A 17531-nucleotide genomic window follows, 5' to 3' on the forward strand; every position below is an offset into this window, starting at 1 on the left:
GTAATTCTAAAAGCTCAAAGGCATTGGATTTTTTAAGAAAAAAAAAAAAAAAGAAATCTCAACATCTTCAACAACAATTATTTATCTAAATTCTAGGCATGTATTCATTCATTTTCCAGGATTATACTGCCACAGATAGTTCTCAAAATTGAGGGAAAAAAAAAAAGATTAAAGACAATGATTTCCATAAGTTATAATATTATAGCACCCCAGGAGAAAGAAATGAAGTCAAAGCCAGCTTCTTTTTTGGATGACGAGAGAAACCCCACAACCCTTTCAGGTAGATAAACCCCACCTTGTGACCCTAATCGGCAAAGAACCACAAGGAAGTAAACTAGCTTAGGTTTCTCATAGCTGACCGACTCAAACCAAGGAGGCAAGGATTCAAACTCGTGACTTTACGGTTATAAGTTTAGATGTCTTGCCATCTTGACTGGGGTTACCTCCAAGCTGGCTTGTTTTTGTTCTTTTCCATACAGGATTGCATCCAAATCTCCTAGAATGAAACAAATCTAACTGATCCAGGAGGCTTTTCATTTCCTATCAGCAGTGTATTGATATAAATAAAATCTATTCAAGGCAAGGTAGCAAAGCTTTTTAGTGTAAACAACAAACTATATGTCAACACTACAAGTGTATATACATCAGTTTCTCATTCTAGTGGTGTGCCATTGCTTCAGGTCTAGAAATTTTAAGCAACAAACTATGTGTAAACACAAGTTATATACATCAGTTTGTCATTCTCAAGAATGCCATTGCTTCAGCTCTAGAAATTTTTCTTCTCTTGGGACTAGGAGACTTTGAGATGGACAATAAAAATAGCACAGAAGTCCAGAAACAGAAATTGCGGGCCGCTTATTCTCTGTAGATCGAGCAGATATTTGTCTTCCAGAGTTTTGTAAAGCTGGAACAATATTCATATAAATCCACAATGTTTGGTCATTTTTTGCATATAAGAAATGTAAACTAACAGGATATATAAAATGGACACAGAGTTGCTACTAAGGTGAAGATAAATCTCAAGTGGGAAGAGATGAGATGGATAAGGTCCATGGGAAGTAAAGATACCTAAGGATGTGCACGGGATAAACCCCGCCTTGTGACCCTAGCCGACAAAGGACCACAAGGAGGTAAACTAGCCTAGGTTACCCATAGTTGATCGGCTCAAACCAAAAAGGCTAGGATTCGAACTCGTGACCTTGTGGTTACAAGTTTGTATCAACCAACTTGGCCAGGTTACCCCGAAATACTATTAAATTGATTTCATTAAGAGATGTAAAAATTGCTACAATACAAGAAATAGGACCTCAGGTTGCCTACCTATCTAAAATAATTCACCAACCTGTTCAAATAATTCTAAGTTAAGAATGTGGAGGGACCAAATTAGGGGGAAACATTGGGAAATCCAAACTAGTAATCACAAAATTGTCCTATTTCATTTCTAATCAGAAAAGGATGATTAACAACAATTAAGATTTTGTATCCAGACCACAGTAGATGTAAGAAGATTAACAAGATACTAGTGATATAAGTGATACTTAAGATAGTTTGTGTTTAGAGTGGCAGCTGGTGCAAGATGGTTGACTAAGAAAAAGAGCTTAGAGTACCTGCATTTCAAACTTGACCACAACTTGAGACAGTAGACCATTTGCATTTGCAGCAGTTTGACTAACAGTAATACAGTCATCACTCATACAATTGTTGGTTGTAGTACGAATTGGATTATGCGAATAGCACCACATGCACTTCATATTATAGTGTCCGATTTTTTTCCACCGAACATTCAATTCTTGCAGGGCTCGCAGAACTTGAGTCATTATCTCTTGTGGAGTTGCCGGGGACTGGAAAGCAATCAATTATAACAATAATTATGGATTTAAAAGATGCTGCCATTTATGGTACTGAAAATTGAACTCCAATAGAAACATATAGATTCTGAGACATTTTCGTTCTACCATCCAATATTAAATAATGTAAATGGAAAACTTGCACAAGTCTGTCTGTACTCTGTAGTTGTTAGGAGTTTAGGGCTTAAGGTCAACTACTCTAGTCTGAATACAAAATGACTACTAACCTGAAGTCCAACAAGCCACTTTTTCTCTCTTGACGACAATGGTCTTGAACTTATTTCATAAGAAAGTCCATGGCCAACAGACATCTGAGAGTCAATATTTGAAAACAATCCTGGGGAAAAAGGCTCCTGAGGAAACACAAGTAAAATAAAATAAAATAAAAAACCGATATGGTTGAAACTGTCAGTTTTGAATGCATTTAGGTGAAAGGAAAAGAATTGATACCAAAAAAAATTACAAATAAAGGACTGAAGCAGAAAGGGCGACAAGTCATGCTACACCAAAATGTAGAGGATAGCACTGAAAAAAAATTAATGTTGTGCTGCTGAATGAAAATGGAAGAAATTCAAGGTACTAAAGGACTTCATGAAGGGCATACCATTGAATCCTCAAACTCAGCTCCCAGATAGCCACCAGAAACAATGGATCGGCTATCATACAGCAGGTGGTATGCAACAGTAGCCTGAACAAATTAAAGTAAGACACAGCTCAGAGAAGAAAAATAGTATGGGGCTACCTATCATTTCTCTTTCTTCCTTTCCATTATTCTCTCTTACTGACTGGAAGGAAATTAGTTATGGTTACTTAAATCTTGTCATGAGTATTAGCTGAATATTGTTCCAAACTGTTCCTCAAGTGATTATATGCATCTGAAATAAGCCCAGAAAGTGAAAAGATATACACAGAGAACTGACTGATTTAGTGATGTGGCCAAAATTCAAGGTCAAAAAGTAGGATATCACACAGCCAGTTCAGAGTTTCCCCCTTTTTCTTTTTTCTTCTTTTTATTCTCTAGCAACGCATATTTACATGGAGGGAAACAAAAGAGAATAAAATGTAATGAACCAAAATTTAAAATTGCAAGGTAATTGGCTCCAAGCAGTATACATCATTTTGTTCTCTATTTTGCAGAGATGCTAGTAGCTGGCCTCTGTCAAATCCCTTTCTAATTACTTCTTGCAGTATCTCCTCATCAATCTGCATAGGGGTAAGTGGCAAGCTTATGTTAAAATCCACACATGTATGAAGGGAGAGTATGAACAATCAAGTTTAAACTGCAAAAGGTTAAAATAAGGGGAAGGAGCCCATTAGATGAAAAATAAATTCAATATTTCCAGTCCAACAGATTTCTAAACAGTTGTTAGTTGTTTATTACTTCAATATGAACAACTAATTTCTTGGCTTGAGATTTGAAAAACTAATAAATTTTTCTCAACCTTGGAAAACCAAAATGGGAGAAATGATTTGGAGACTGTCAAAAAGAGATTATATTTTGCCTCATTCATTATGCGTAAGGAATACTGAATGAAAAATATTGATTTCCATTGAAGAGTGTTAACTGTCAAACTAGCAAAAGTAAACTAGAATGATTGACACAAGCAGATCATGGATGAGAGAACAAGCCTTCTTTAAGTGCTGCATTGCATCAGGTGGAGGAACTGCCAAATAGCGAGGAAGATGAGCCTTGAACCAATGATGCTGACGAATTTGAGGTATAGTTATTCTCTTCAAAGGATCAACAACCAGCATTCGTGGGATCAAATCTCTAGCTCCAGCTGACAAATGACTTGGAAGAGTGTACAAACCACCCTGAATGACAATGTTATTGACCACACAAACAGCCATTAGTTAAATATTGTCAATTGCTGTAATCTCTTGAAATTGAACAAAAAGATGATCAGTAGTCTTGCCTTTATTTTTTTGAAAAGGTTAGGAATGTTCTCATCATCAAATGGAAGAGTGCCACAAAGAAGAGCATATAATATTACACCACAACTCCAAACATCTACCTCAGGACCAGCATAAAGTTTACCAGACACAACCTGCAGAAAGGTTTCAGAGAACAAATTCAGTGATTCAATTAGCTGCATCATTTAGTGAGTCAGCAATTATGTTACAAAATGCATTGCATGGATTTGACACCTCTGGAGCTGCGTAATTTGGGCTCCCACAACTTGTCTTAAGAAAATGGCCATCTCGCATAATATTACTCAAACCAAAATCAGCTATCTTCACATTGCCTCTGGAATCCAATAGCAGGTTTTCAGGCTTGAGGTCCCGGTGAACCACCCTGTTCCTATGACAGTATTCTACCCCAGCAATTATCTGATTGCAATGAAATGACCATGGCATAAGTATGAAAAAAACAATACAGCATTTAAATTACAAACAAGCTTATACCTCCATTCCATCAGATTGCTTTTATTATAGTATTATACACTGTAATTAAGAAAATCTAATAAAAGGAAATTCTACCTGCTGGAAGAAACTACGAGCTTCATCCTCTTGTAATCTGCCCTTTTCTACAATATAATCAAATAGCTCTCCAGACTTCACATACTCCATGACAACAAATATGTCAGTTGGTGTCTCTATGACCTCATAGAGCCGTATAACATGTGGGTGCACAAATAATCTACATATCTTTGTTTCCCTTCTTACTGCAAGATATCACAAACATTTTAGAAATTTTGCAGAAGGCTTTCAAATTTCCAAAGGTGAAGGAACCACTATATCAAAACACATCATGGAAAGAGAAAAGCACCAAATGCCATAGAACACAAATTCTTATACAAAAAATAAAAAATCTTCAAATCAAGCACAAATTTCTTTAAAAAAATATTGGTTAAAGTGTTACTTCATACATTTTTCCTCCATGTCAGGGCTCCTCATTTTCCTGCGGTTAAGTATCTTGATAGCCACTTTGTGTCCAGTCAGCAAATGTTCAGCAATTTTCACCTTACCAAATGAACCATGGCCAAGAGTTTTTCCAATCCTGTAATTTCTTAGAGGGTTATCACTGGCACCACCTCCTCTGCTATCCATTTGCACAATCCACTCAATTGAACACTGCAACAAAAAAAATGCAAGATAATCCATCAGAGGCTTAAATATCAAAGATACAAGCATACAAGCTAAAGTGCACGCACACACAAAAAGAATTTTAAAAAACCATAATGCTTTCCATTTCCATCAAACTGATCAAAGAACTCCATTTGACCAGATTTCGTGTTTTTCAACTATGGAGAATGCACATTTTACATGCTAAATAGTAAAGAGCACCCAAAACCCAATTTTTTTTTTTACCAAAACTAACGACAAAGCCAATCTCAGAAACCTACCAAATCAAAACTTAAGTAAACTGAGAGTTAACTAAAACAATCACGAAACAGCAACAGGAGCAAGTCTATTAGAGCCTCTTAATCCACATTCAACCCAAGATTCTGAGCTGCAAATCATGATACAAACCTAAAAAACAGTTTGAATTAACTAACTCTAAGCAGAGTCAATTAGAGCTAGTAAATGCCATGAGTAAAAGCAGAAACTTGTTAATTTTAGTAAAGATGAGTAATTGAACTTAATTACATAATAATACCTGAAAAATGGATCTCAAACACCGAGCAATGGAAAGTCCGCTAGAGAGAGAGGAGTGAGAACTTCGAGGCAGCAAAATAAAATCTAAAAAGTAATTTAAAAAAAAAAAAGTCCGAAATCGTGAAAGGAAAGTATAGTGAATGGAGGTTTGTACTTTTCTGCCTCAGAGTCTACTCAGCAATACGCATCGGATTACGGATATGGACAACTGATTCTTTTGTACGAGTCCCTACGTTTTTTCTTTCTTTCATATAATTAATTAATTAATTAAAATATCTTTACTTTTTAACCTAATTAATGCAACGATAATATTTTAAAAGATTTAAATTCAATTCAATTATCTTGTGGTCTAGTGGCACTCGGTGTCCTGATTAACACTTCCACATGAATTATAAGAGTGGATTCGAGCCTCAGTGAAGTCAACTGTTGACATTTGGTTAGAAAGAAGAAATATGATGAAACAAATTGTAATTTGGTGGAAATAAGGTATGAATTAATATCCAAAATATTTATCGATTATAGTGGTTTTTTTAATTTCGTCTTAAACGATTTTTGTGACCTAATGTAATCCCAGACTTTTGTGTTTTTGCTCAATGTAGTCCTCCATTTGTTATTTCGTCAAATTGGTGTTAAATAGAGAGACAATTTAGTAATTTAAATATTGACATCTCTTTTAATTTATTTATAATAATTAAATAAATCACCACTCTTTTACAAATTGTCCAAGTAATCCGTAAATATTCAAATTACTGGACAATTCGTAATCCATAAAAAAGTTCTATTGAAATTACTGGGACAATTCATAAAAGATGAGCGATTTATTTAATCATTATAAATAAATTAAAAAAAAAACAATATTTAAATTATCGAATTGTCCATCTATTTAACACCAATTTAACAAAATAACAAACGAAGGACTACATTGAGTAAAAACACAAAAGTCTGGATTACATTAGGTCACCAAAGTCGATTAGGACGAAATTGAGAAAAAACTACTATAGTCGAGGATCATTTTGGGTATTAACTCAATTCAAATTACATTGTTGGTATGGAAGAATAGAATTATTGGGAATAGAAATGGAAGAAGTGATCTGATATAACGACTAAAACGCCTTGTGTAATAATATTAATAATAATACTCAAGGGCAAATATGTCATTTTCTTCATTTTCCCTTTCTTTTTATTGATGAATTGCAATTCATTCAATTGAGGGAATTGGAATTCCATTGAACTGCAATTCCCTCCAACCAAACAATGTAGTTTCCCTTTTCATGGAATTGCATTGACATTGATGGTGTGTTTGAAAACCAGAAAAATGACTTCTGTAAAATGTTTTATGGAAAATGAGTAATTTTTTCAGAAAATAGTTTCATTTTCTGCGCTTGGCTGCATTCTAGAAAACTGCATTGGTGTGTTTGGTTCATTTTATGTAAAATGAGTAGAATTGTATAATAAACATTTTAATTGTCTTAAAGAATATAAAGATATTTATAATAATATTAAAAATAATGTTATTTATTAAAAAAAATCTCTAGTTTCTGGTGGAAACCAAGGTTGTGATTGGTCTGTGGAAAATGACTTTCTCCAAAATTTGGCGGAAGTCATTTTCCTCCAAAACAACCATATTTTCATAAGTTAACGAAAAATGAATTCCGTTGACTTGATTTGCCAGGCACATCCAAACACTGAAAACTCGAAAAATGATTTCTTACCAACCATAATCTAAATTCATGCCAACCAAACACTCTATTAAGGCTTGTTTAGTTTATAAAATGAGAGAGTGATAAGATTACATTATGTGAAATTATAAGAATGTAATAAGATTATTTTATGGGGTGTTTGGAAAATGGTTTATCAGCTAAAGTATGATTTGTTTGACCAACTTTATCTGTTTGACTAGTCAAACAACTAATATGAAGTACTTGGTAACATCTTTTAGCTCATCTTATTGATGCCAATAAATTGAAAAACGAAAAAATTACTTCGAATAGTTTATTGCATTTTTGTTTTAAAAGTCTAATTTACCCCTAATAGTTGTTAGTTATTATTGTGTTTATATTTATTCAAATTTATATTTTTAATATCATCATAATCGCCTAAAGTCCGACATCTGAATTGACTCTTGATTTAAAACATTTGTTTTGAAAAAAAAATAAAATTTACTCACTCCGTCTCATTTTATGTGTCTAGTTTGTTTAACGGAATTTGACTAAAATTATTTTTAATTAAATTTTTTATAATATTAAGTTTAGTATTATTATATAAAATTTATATATTTAGAAATTATATTAAAATACTATTAAACACAAAAAATTAAATTGAAAAATAATTCTAAAATACTAAAAAAATAATTCTTTACAGGAAAAATAATTCTATGCACTAGAACTCAACCCTATAGATATATATATATATATATATATATATATATATATATATATATATATATATATATATATATATATATATATATAGGCAAGTCTTTACAGGAAAACTAAGAACCAATCTTAGTGTAATACTTGGAAAAATCAAGCAGACCAAATTTTTTTAAAAAAATGTGGTGGTATTTTTGTAATTATTACTAATTTTACTATACAAACTTGAACACTAAAATATGTACTTCTCTGAATTTTTCAAGTTTGCACATTTTTTTTTTGAATACAACTGACTCTATTACATTGTAGTATTTGTTCATCTATACTTTTCTCAACCTGTTGAAGCACAAAGAGTCAAGTTTGCACATTTAGTATTAACATATTTCACATTTAGTCTTAAAAGATTGTACTTGCAAAAATGCAAAAATGCAAAAGTGCATTGCACTTAGGGTTTAGATTTATTTAAAGTTTATGACTGCGTTTTTTTGTTTTGTTAATTTAGGGGTTCACTTTTACTGCTTAGGGTCTATCATTTACTGTTTAGATTTAAAATTTAACCATTTCATTGATTTTTTAAAATTTATCAAAGCTTTTATATATATATATATATATATATATATATATATATATATATATATATATTTGATCAATAAAGCTTCATTAATAAACATTAGAAACAAATACAAGGTTCAACGGAATGTAAAGCCATTCCATACAATCTGACATAGAACTAAATTTCTTAGTTAAGCTAATAAAACTTAGATTCGTAGATTGTGTTACAAGAGAGTTTTGATCCTTATAGAACCTTAAAACTTTAGTCAAATGATTGATGGCCTTGCAGAATGTGTACAAGTCGACCTCTGGATAGAACAACTTGCAAACCACCTGAGACTTTATTTTCTTACTGAAGTCCATTGACATTTTTCTCAACTGAAGGTACGGTTCATCAGTGGGTATCCTTGCGACTGAACTGATGTTCAGGAGAGGCATTTCATTGTCATCTACTCCGCCCAGGATGAGTATCACACAAATCTTGACCATAAATATCTTGAAGCACTCCAAAACGAACCTCGTAAAATAACGAGAAGGAAAAACACAATAACTGCAATAAATGCAGAGGGAGACAAACCACTAATTTATTATAAATATAGATATATTATTTTATTGCTGGAAGTTGGCGAGGGAGGAGAAGGCAGCGGTGGTGGTGAGATACGGCGGCGGCGGCGGGGTGGTGAGAGGTGGCAGGCAATGGCGGGAGAGAAGGCAACGGAGAAGGAGGAGATACAGAGGTGGAAATCAGCAGCAGTTTGTCGGATAAGGGCGGTGGCGGGTGCTCTTTGTGTGGTCGCGGTGCGCTGGAGGCGCGAGGTCGCGGCGGTGCTGGGCGGTTCGGTCCTGGGAGGAAGAGGCGGAGGAGGGAGAGAGCAAAGGTGGCGGCTGCGGCTTCACGGAAGATGATGAAGAAGAGAATAGTGGCGGAGGAGATGGAAGGCTGATACGGTGGACGGAAGAAGTGACGCAATACCACCGGCTCAAAGCTCTATAAGAGCTCCGGCCGGAGGCCGGCGGTGGAGCATGTACTGACCAGAGACGGGAGAGAAGGGAGGAGAGCTTTAGGGTTTCCTTAGGGTTCTGGCGAGTGCATCTATCAAAGCTTATATATTTAGTTGTTAAAGATTGCATATTTAAGTATGCAAGTTTGGAAAGTGAAGTTGACAATAATTAAGAAAATGCTACCATATTTAAAAAAAAAATTGATATGATCCATTCGATTTTTACCAAATGTAAGGTCAAGATTGGTTTTTAGTTTTCTCCTAGGGTATATATATATATATATATATATATATATATATATATATATATATATATATATATATGGTTAACGAGGCTTAATTGAAGTTAGAGTTAATACCACAAATGGTCCTCTGACTATTGGGGTAGTACTTCTTTTGGTCCTCGACTTTCAATTCGACCACAAATGGTCCTCTGACTTTCATTTTTGACCACAAATAGTCCGCTGTTAAAATTTCTGTTAAATAGGTGTTAAATCTAGGGGTAATATCGTCAAATTGATTAATATTATTATGATTAATTCTTTTTTAGAATTATATGACAACATAATTAATTTCAAACATTAAGTTAATAAATATAAAAATAAAATGGACGTGAGAACTTATATAAATGAACAAATTAAATAAAAATCCATGATTAATGTTCGCAATTTGTACTTGATTAATTATATTAATTCAACGGTAGCAGCTTTCAGTTATGTCCCAAACAAAATGTTTGATCGATTAATGAAAAGTGAAAATTATTAATCGACCATGTATGAACAACCATGAAAATGATGAAAGCAAGATTTTTTTTAAAAAAAATCTTCCATTTTAGTCTGTTGGTTAAATTAAAATAGATAGCTCTAATATTAAATCTTAATTTTGTACGCATAATTACGAGAATAAAGTGTATTGTCTTTTTATTTATGAGTATTTATATTTGTTAATTGTTTCAATTATGCTTGTTGGTGAAAAATTATAAACATTTTTATTTTATGAACATTATATATATCAATTTGACGATAATACCCCTAGATTTAACACCTATTTAACAGAAATTTTAACAAAAGGACTATTTGTGGTCAAAAATGAAAGTCAGAGGACCATTTGTGGTCGAATTGAAAGTCGAGTACTAAAAGGAGTACTACCCCAATAGTCAGAGGACCATTTGTGGTATTAACTCTTGAAGTTATTTTTAATTCAATTTTTAATAATATTAAATTTAATATTAGTATACAAAATTTATATATTTAGAAACTACATTAAAAGTACTATTAAACACACAAAAAAAACTAAATTTAAAAATAAGTAAAAAAAAATAAACAAAGAAGAAAAAGTTGGTTTGACCAACGAATAGTAAGTAGGACAGATAAAATGGGACAGGGAGAGTATTTCGTAATAATTAAAGGATTGGTGTAGTAATTGTGTTTACCTTCATAGCAAAACAAGTGAAGCAATTGGGAAATACTTCTCCAGAGAGTTAAATACATTTATAATAGTTAAAAAAAAAAAGCAAAATTAGAGTGGTGCAGCGGAAGCATGGTGGGCCCATAACCCACAGGTACTAGGATTGAAACTTGGCTCTGATAGAGTAGTTTTTAATATTTTTCATATCATTTTGACTACAAAAGTGGTAGTAGGGGATGTAGCTCAAATGGTAGAGCACTCTCTTTGCATGCGAGGGGCACAAGGTTCGATAGTTGGGCTGAGGTAATTGAGTTACTTATTAGACACTTTATTTCTCATCAAAAATTACTAACAACTTCACCAATCACCATGGTATTTAAAAATTAGGGTATACCATAAATAAAAATATATTATTTTGTATACTAGCGAACAATGTATATTCAGTACATAATTTCTCATTATAAATTACTAACAACTTCACCAAGGTATTTAAAAATTAGGGTAGACCATAAATAAAAGTATATTATTTTTTATACTATCAAATAATGTATATTTCGTATAGAAATAATGTACTTTTAATATATTAAAAATTTAGCTTGTATTAAGAGAAAGTACATTATTTAAGTACTAAAAGTACAATAATTTATATAACGTACATTCACTACGCAAATAATGTAATTTTAGTATATTAAAAATGTACCTTTCGATACAACACTTTTTAAGGTTTTCCTTCATGCATCTAAGTATTGTGAGTTGTAATTTACAGTGATGCATTCTAATCTCGAATCTTTTGCAGTTTATAAGTGTTTCAATGTATTTGTTTGTAACTATAGGTTCGCGTCGAAAAAGGTCAAGGAATTTAGTTGTGGTCCCTGTTGAACCTGAGGGGGGTAATAGTGAGGTTCGGGTTCAAGGTCCTAAAATTCAAGTGCATTAATTTCATCCTATGCAAAAGAGAGAAAAAAATTATTGTAAGACATGTTTCTCCTTAAAGTACACTATTGTAAGGATTAATAGATATATTATTGTCATAATTTAACATTTAACCTTATTCGATGTTATTTTAAAATAATTATACTATGATATAATTAAATAAAAAATAATAATTGATCTTAAATCTTTGTACAAGCAAAACTCAAGATAGACACATTATCATGTGCATTAGAGTTTAACAAAGCATTTTCCTAACATTAGCAGTGGAAATATGGAATTCAAGTTACAATTACTTGCCAAGTGAAATTATTTATTAGTTTTTTAGTTATCAACATTATCTCAGGTAATAAATATTATGTGTCTGGTTCGGTTAACGAGGCTTGACTGAAGATATTTTTAATTCAATTTTTAATAGTATTAAGAGCAAATTGTCATTTTGGTCCACTGACTATAGGGGTCTTTTTAATTGCAGTCCACGACTTCCAAAACTGTTAATTGCATACCATGACTATTAAATTTTATCAATTTTGGTCACTCCGGCCAAATTACCGGCCAAATGTTGCCAAAAAATTCTAAACCCTAAAATAATGAGGGTATTTTAGTCATTTCATGTCTGTTTTTTTCTTCTCCGTCGAATTTCTTCTTCTCCGGTGGACCATCTGCTGGTTCTTGCCTTTTGGATGTAATTTCAAAAAGATGGAACTTGAAGCAAATAAAAATTCAAACTTAACAAGAAATCCAGCCCGCAACTGCCATGGTTTTGCTGCATTGCGCCGCCGCCAAAAGCTCGCTGCTTACGCATGACGGGGAAGGGAAGGATCGCCGGATAACACTGTTGGTTCTTCGCTCCACCGCTGCTCATAGTCGCCGCCAGGAAAAATAGAGATGAGGAAGGATGTTGATCGCCGGAGAGGAGGCCACTGTTGTTCGTCGCTGGAGGAGAGCCAAGGTCGCCATTGTTCCGCCGGAGAGGAACCAAAGCTGCCGCTAGTCGAAGTTGCTCAGAGAGAACACATCTACATGCTCTAGTTTGCTACAGAGGATGCTGACGCTACGCTGGAGGGAGAACACCGCCGTCTACTACTCTGTTCATCGCGAAGGTGTCGTCGGAAAAGCGCAAGAACGCCGGAGATGAAGAATAAACATGTGAAATTACTAAAATACCCCTCATTATTTTAGGGTTTAGAATTTTCCGGCGAATTTGGCCGGAGTGACTAAATTTGATAAAAATTGAATAGTCATGGTATGCAGTTAACAGTTTTGAAAGTTGTGGACTGCAATTAAAAAGACCCCTATAGTCAGTAGACTAAAATGGCAATTTGCTCTAATATTAAATTTAGTATTAGTATACAAAATTTATATATTTAGAAACTACATTAAAAGTACTATTAAACACACACAAAAAAAACTAAATTTAAAAATAAGTAAAAAAATATTAAAGAAAATAAACAAAGAAGAAAAAGTTGGTTTGACCAACGAATAGTAAGTAGGACAGATAAAATGGGACAGAGGGAGTATTTCGTAATAATTAAATGATTGGTGTAGTAATTGTGTTTACCTTCATAGCTAAACAAGTGAAGCAATTGGGAAATACTTCTCCAGAGAGTTAAATACATTTATAATAGTTAAAAAAAAAGTAAAATCAGAGTGGCGCAGCGGAAGCGTGGTGAGCCCATAACCCACAGGTCCTAGGATCAAAACCTGGCTCTGATAGAGTAGTTTTTAATATTTTTTTAAAAAAAAACTTCTTTCTCTATTAGATATACATATCATTTTGACTATAAAAGTGATAGTAGGGGATGTAGCTCAAATGGTAGAGCGCTCGCTTTGCATGCGAGAGGCACAGGGTTTGATACGCTGTATCTCCAATAGCTAAAAGATGAGGTAATTGAGTTACTTATTAGACACTTTATTTCTCATCAAAAATTACTAACAACTTAACTAAGGTATTTAAAAATTAGGGTATTCCATAAATAAAAATATATTAGTTTGTATACTATCAAACAATGTATATTCAGTATATATATGAAAATAGACACAATTAAACAATGGATGGATTAGCCTTTTTGCTTAGGAAAGGGCTGTGCAGCGTGATTTTATTTAGAGCCTTCTTAATGTTTTTCCCATTCTCTGGTGAGATGTGTAATTTATAATGTATTTTTTATTTGAATTATTTTATCAAATTAATTATGTTTCATATATTGTTATTAATATTTGTATAAAGTTTTGATGTGTTTTATTTTTCGTCTATATCCAACAATATTTATGACTATATTCCTTTTAAGTATTTCATTTTTTTTAGTACTACCGTTATATTACAATGCAATTTATGTTCATTACTACTTTCTCAACCTATTGAAACACAAATAGTCAATATCGTTGAGGCTCAAACACACAACCTTCCATGGGAGCAACTTGGTGTTATCTCTTTTATGTTTTCGCCTCTACTGGCCACTAGAACATTTTTCTGGATCCGCCACTGATCTTAACCATCTAAAAATTTGGAATTATTGGCTATGATTTAGATTAAAATACCAATTATATTAGGGTAAAAATAATACAAAATGGTGGAATAGTAATTTAATTATGCTGCTTGATTTTGGTTATAAATGAAATAGAATTTTTTCCATATTTTAAGTGATCTTATCCCTGGTAAGAAATACTTATAGATTTTTATTTTGTAATTTTAAAAAAATTTCCATGTATAGAATAAACAATCATGGTCAGTCGTCTAGACTTTGCACATGGCAGAAGACGTCGCCATTAAGTTCGTTCAGAATTTTAATTTGTATGTGGTGCATAGGTGTGTATGCTTGTGACATTTGGTGTGTGCAAAAGTCTGAGTGTTTTTTTTTTCTTGAATGTGGTACTTTTTTGAGCATGTGCGCTTGGTCTTAATGGTTTGTGCAACCATAGTTATCACGACGTCGTCTTGGTGTCCTGTCGGTCGAGATAGGATGCCTGGAGGCTTTGCCTCGCTTGAAAAGAGCGAGGCAAGCTCCGGCGTCGGCCAGGCGTCTAAGCGACGCCATGGACACCGACTCGTAAAACCCAATCCTTTTTTTTTAAATGGTATAAGTTAAACCCTAATAAGAGTAAAGAATAGAGAGAGAAAATAATTTCGAAGAAGAACGCGAATGTGAAGAAGATGTTGGTCCCAAAAGAGATAAGGTAAAGTTTAGGGGGGGGGGTGAATAGACTTTACTCCAATTCAAATTCTTGCTAAGTCAATATTAAAACCAAACCACTTAACAATTTTTCAGTGTCTTGTGTACAATCGAATATAAATAATGTGCAGTGTGTGTTTCACGTGTGAATCAAGCAAACATAAATAAATAATATAGAAATAAAGCAAAAAAAGAAATTTATAGTGGTTCAGAGGTGTATGTAATCCTCCTACTTCACTCTCTCCTATCTCCAGGATGAATTCACTATATCCATCACTCCTTGGATACAAGATACAATGAATTTCCGTGATCTAGCGCTTTGATCACCAAGCCCACACTAATCACTCCCCAACCAGTGCCTCTAACACTATTTCCATAATCTAGTGTTTTGATCATCAAACCCACACTAGTTACGCCTCAACCAGTGCCTCTAGCACTGCACTAGGATTTCACACTCTCTTGTGACAATCCCATTTCTACACTCCGGTAGAGAAACCACTTGTTTGTCAAAAAAAAAAATTTCCTTGCTTCCAACTTTGAGACTTCTTGATAGATTCTTCAATGAATTGTACATCTCTGTAAGATGAAGATTTTGCACTTGAATATTTCTTTGTAAGATCTAAACCAATTGTTAGATATGAAAAGTGCTTCGTGTTTCTCTTGTGTTGTAAGATTGGTTCGTGTAGTCCCCCCTTGCTTCTTGCATCTTCAGATCTTCATCTTTATATAGGTATTTGAGAAATTGTCTGTTGGAAAAAGACAATCTTAAATTTGAATTCTTGTCAAATAGTCTTGTAGGCTTGTCAGTGACTTTTATGTCTCATACGGATGGTAGTCCACGTAGTACTTTGAGATTGATTTCCTTCTGACTAATGATCTTATGAAGATCATTAATTTCTCCAAGAATTTTGATAATTCTTGCCTTCATATCTGAAATACTTTCATTTGAAAACATTTTAAAGTATTCAAATTTCTTCATGGCGATTATAAGCTTATTGTCATTTTCTTATTTTTCGTCTTCTCCGATCTTGATGAGAGTTTCCCAAATTTCCTTTATAGTTGCCCATTTTCAAATCTTTGGGAAGATAGTATCTTCTATGGCTTTGAATAGAATATCCTTGGCAATGTTGTCAAGATTATTATGTATTCCATCGTCAGACATCCACTCCGATTTTAGCTTTTGTACGTATTGAGGAGCGTCTGGTGATAGGACAAATGCAGTGTTAGCCTTCAATATTTCGATCAGACCATTGGAAATTACTTCTCACATTTCATCGTGTAATGCGGGTAAATGTACCTGCATGCGAACTTTCCAATCATCAAATTTATCAAGTCAAGTGAAAATAATAAATTTTGTGCTAAGTCTTTCTTCATCTTCACGTGAGATATGAAAGAATTAATCCAATAACACATACTTGTAAATTGGATCTGCCTAGCAGTCAAGAACAAGTTGATTCAATTAGACAACGCGCTCTGATACCAATTGTTGGTCCCAAAAGAGATAAGGTAAAGTCTAAAATAAACAATGATAGTCAGTCGTCTAGAGTTTACACATGGCAGAAGACATCACGAGTAAGTTCATTCGGAATTTTAATTAATATGTGGTGCGTAGGTGTCTGCGCTTGTGACGTTTGGTGTGTACAAAAGTCTAAGTGTATTTTTTTCTTGAATGTGGTACTTTTTTGGACATGTGCGCTCGGCCTTAATGGTTTGTGCAACCATAGTTATCACGGCATGACCTTGGCGACGCCTTGGTATCCTGTCGATGGAGACAGGACGCCTGGAGGTTTCGCTTCGCCTTAAAAGGGTGAGGCGAGTTCCGGCGTCGGCCAAGCGATGCCATGGACGCCGACTGGTCGTCTGACCCATAAAACCTGATCCATTTTTTTGTAATTTTATTTTTTTTAAAAAAATGGTATAAGTTAAACCATAATAAGAGTAAAGAATAGAGTGAGAAAATTATTTCGAAGAAGAACGCGAATGCGAAGAAGCATTAGCGGAGCCACAATGGGGGCAGTGGGGGCAGTTGCCCCCACCCCATATAATGTATATATATATTAGTTATACCAAGATTTAAACAAAAGGTTAAGTTGGCTTATATGGTAAGGCAATAATTTACCATGAAATGAGCAATAGTTTGAACCCTACAATATCCAGTTTAGCTTTCTGAATTTTCTAATACATTTCAATTGGATTTTTTATCTGTAACATGGTGGCTTTTAAAAAAAAAATTTATTAATAGTGATATGAGTGAAATTTTGTTTTTGACATTTTTTAATATTAATAGTGTGAATTCTAATTGGATTTTTTATTTGTAACATTGTGACTTCTTCTCTCTTTTTTTTTTTTTTTAAATATTGATAGTGAGGTGAATGATTTATAATGTGTTTTTCATTCAAACTATTTTATCAAATTAATTATATTTTATATTTTGCTTTAAATATTTTTTTATCTTGATGTATTTTGATTTTTCATCACTAGTCAACAATATTTATGATTTGGTATCTAAGTTTTTCATTTTCTTTTTCAAAATATGTCGTTAGTTTTAATCTTTCGCCGCCCCCACTGGAGAAGATTTTTGGCTCCGCCACTGCGAAGAAGATGTTGGTCCCAAAAGAGAAAATGTAAATTCTAGGGGGGGGGGGGGGAAAA

At 33.4% G+C, this 17531-nt stretch overlaps 2 protein-coding genes across 3 annotated transcripts in view; one reads left to right on the top strand and one right to left on the bottom strand.

The window, feature by feature from the left end:
* Positions 1-536: 536 nt before the first annotated feature.
* LOC116010258 (SNF1-related protein kinase catalytic subunit alpha KIN10-like) lies at positions 537-5602 on the bottom strand. Of its 2 annotated transcripts, XM_031249577.1 has the most exons (12): positions 5449-5467; positions 5195-5301; positions 4718-4922; positions 4329-4513; positions 3996-4178; positions 3764-3895; positions 3477-3662; positions 2961-3050; positions 2452-2535; positions 2075-2200; positions 1608-1841; positions 537-904 (listed from the first exon to the last, which is right to left on the bottom strand). In XM_031249577.1, exons 3-12 carry the CDS (start codon positions 4896-4898, stop codon positions 791-793), a joined length of 1515 nt encoding a protein of 504 aa, XP_031105437.1. In that variant the 5' UTR covers positions 4899-4922; positions 5195-5301; positions 5449-5467; the 3' UTR covers positions 537-790. The 2 variants fall into 2 exon arrangements, with proteins under 2 accessions (XP_031105437.1, XP_031105436.1); XM_031249576.1 differs by lacking the exon at positions 5195-5301 and having other exon boundaries at positions 5449-5602.
* A 3465-nt stretch (positions 5603-9067) lies between these two features.
* Positions 9068-17531, top strand: part of LOC116010770 — a 15747-nt gene continuing 7283 nt past the window's right edge. Inside the window, exon 1 of the mRNA XM_031250280.1 lies at positions 9068-9211. Coding sequence (XP_031106140.1) covers positions 9068-9211 — 144 coding nt within the window. The remainder of the gene's footprint in view (positions 9212-17531) is intronic.

This window comes from Ipomoea triloba, chromosome 2 (genome assembly GCF_003576645.1).
Source record: "Ipomoea triloba cultivar NCNSP0323 chromosome 2, ASM357664v1".
In the NCBI taxonomy this organism is placed as follows: Eukaryota; Viridiplantae; Streptophyta; class Magnoliopsida; order Solanales; family Convolvulaceae; genus Ipomoea; species Ipomoea triloba.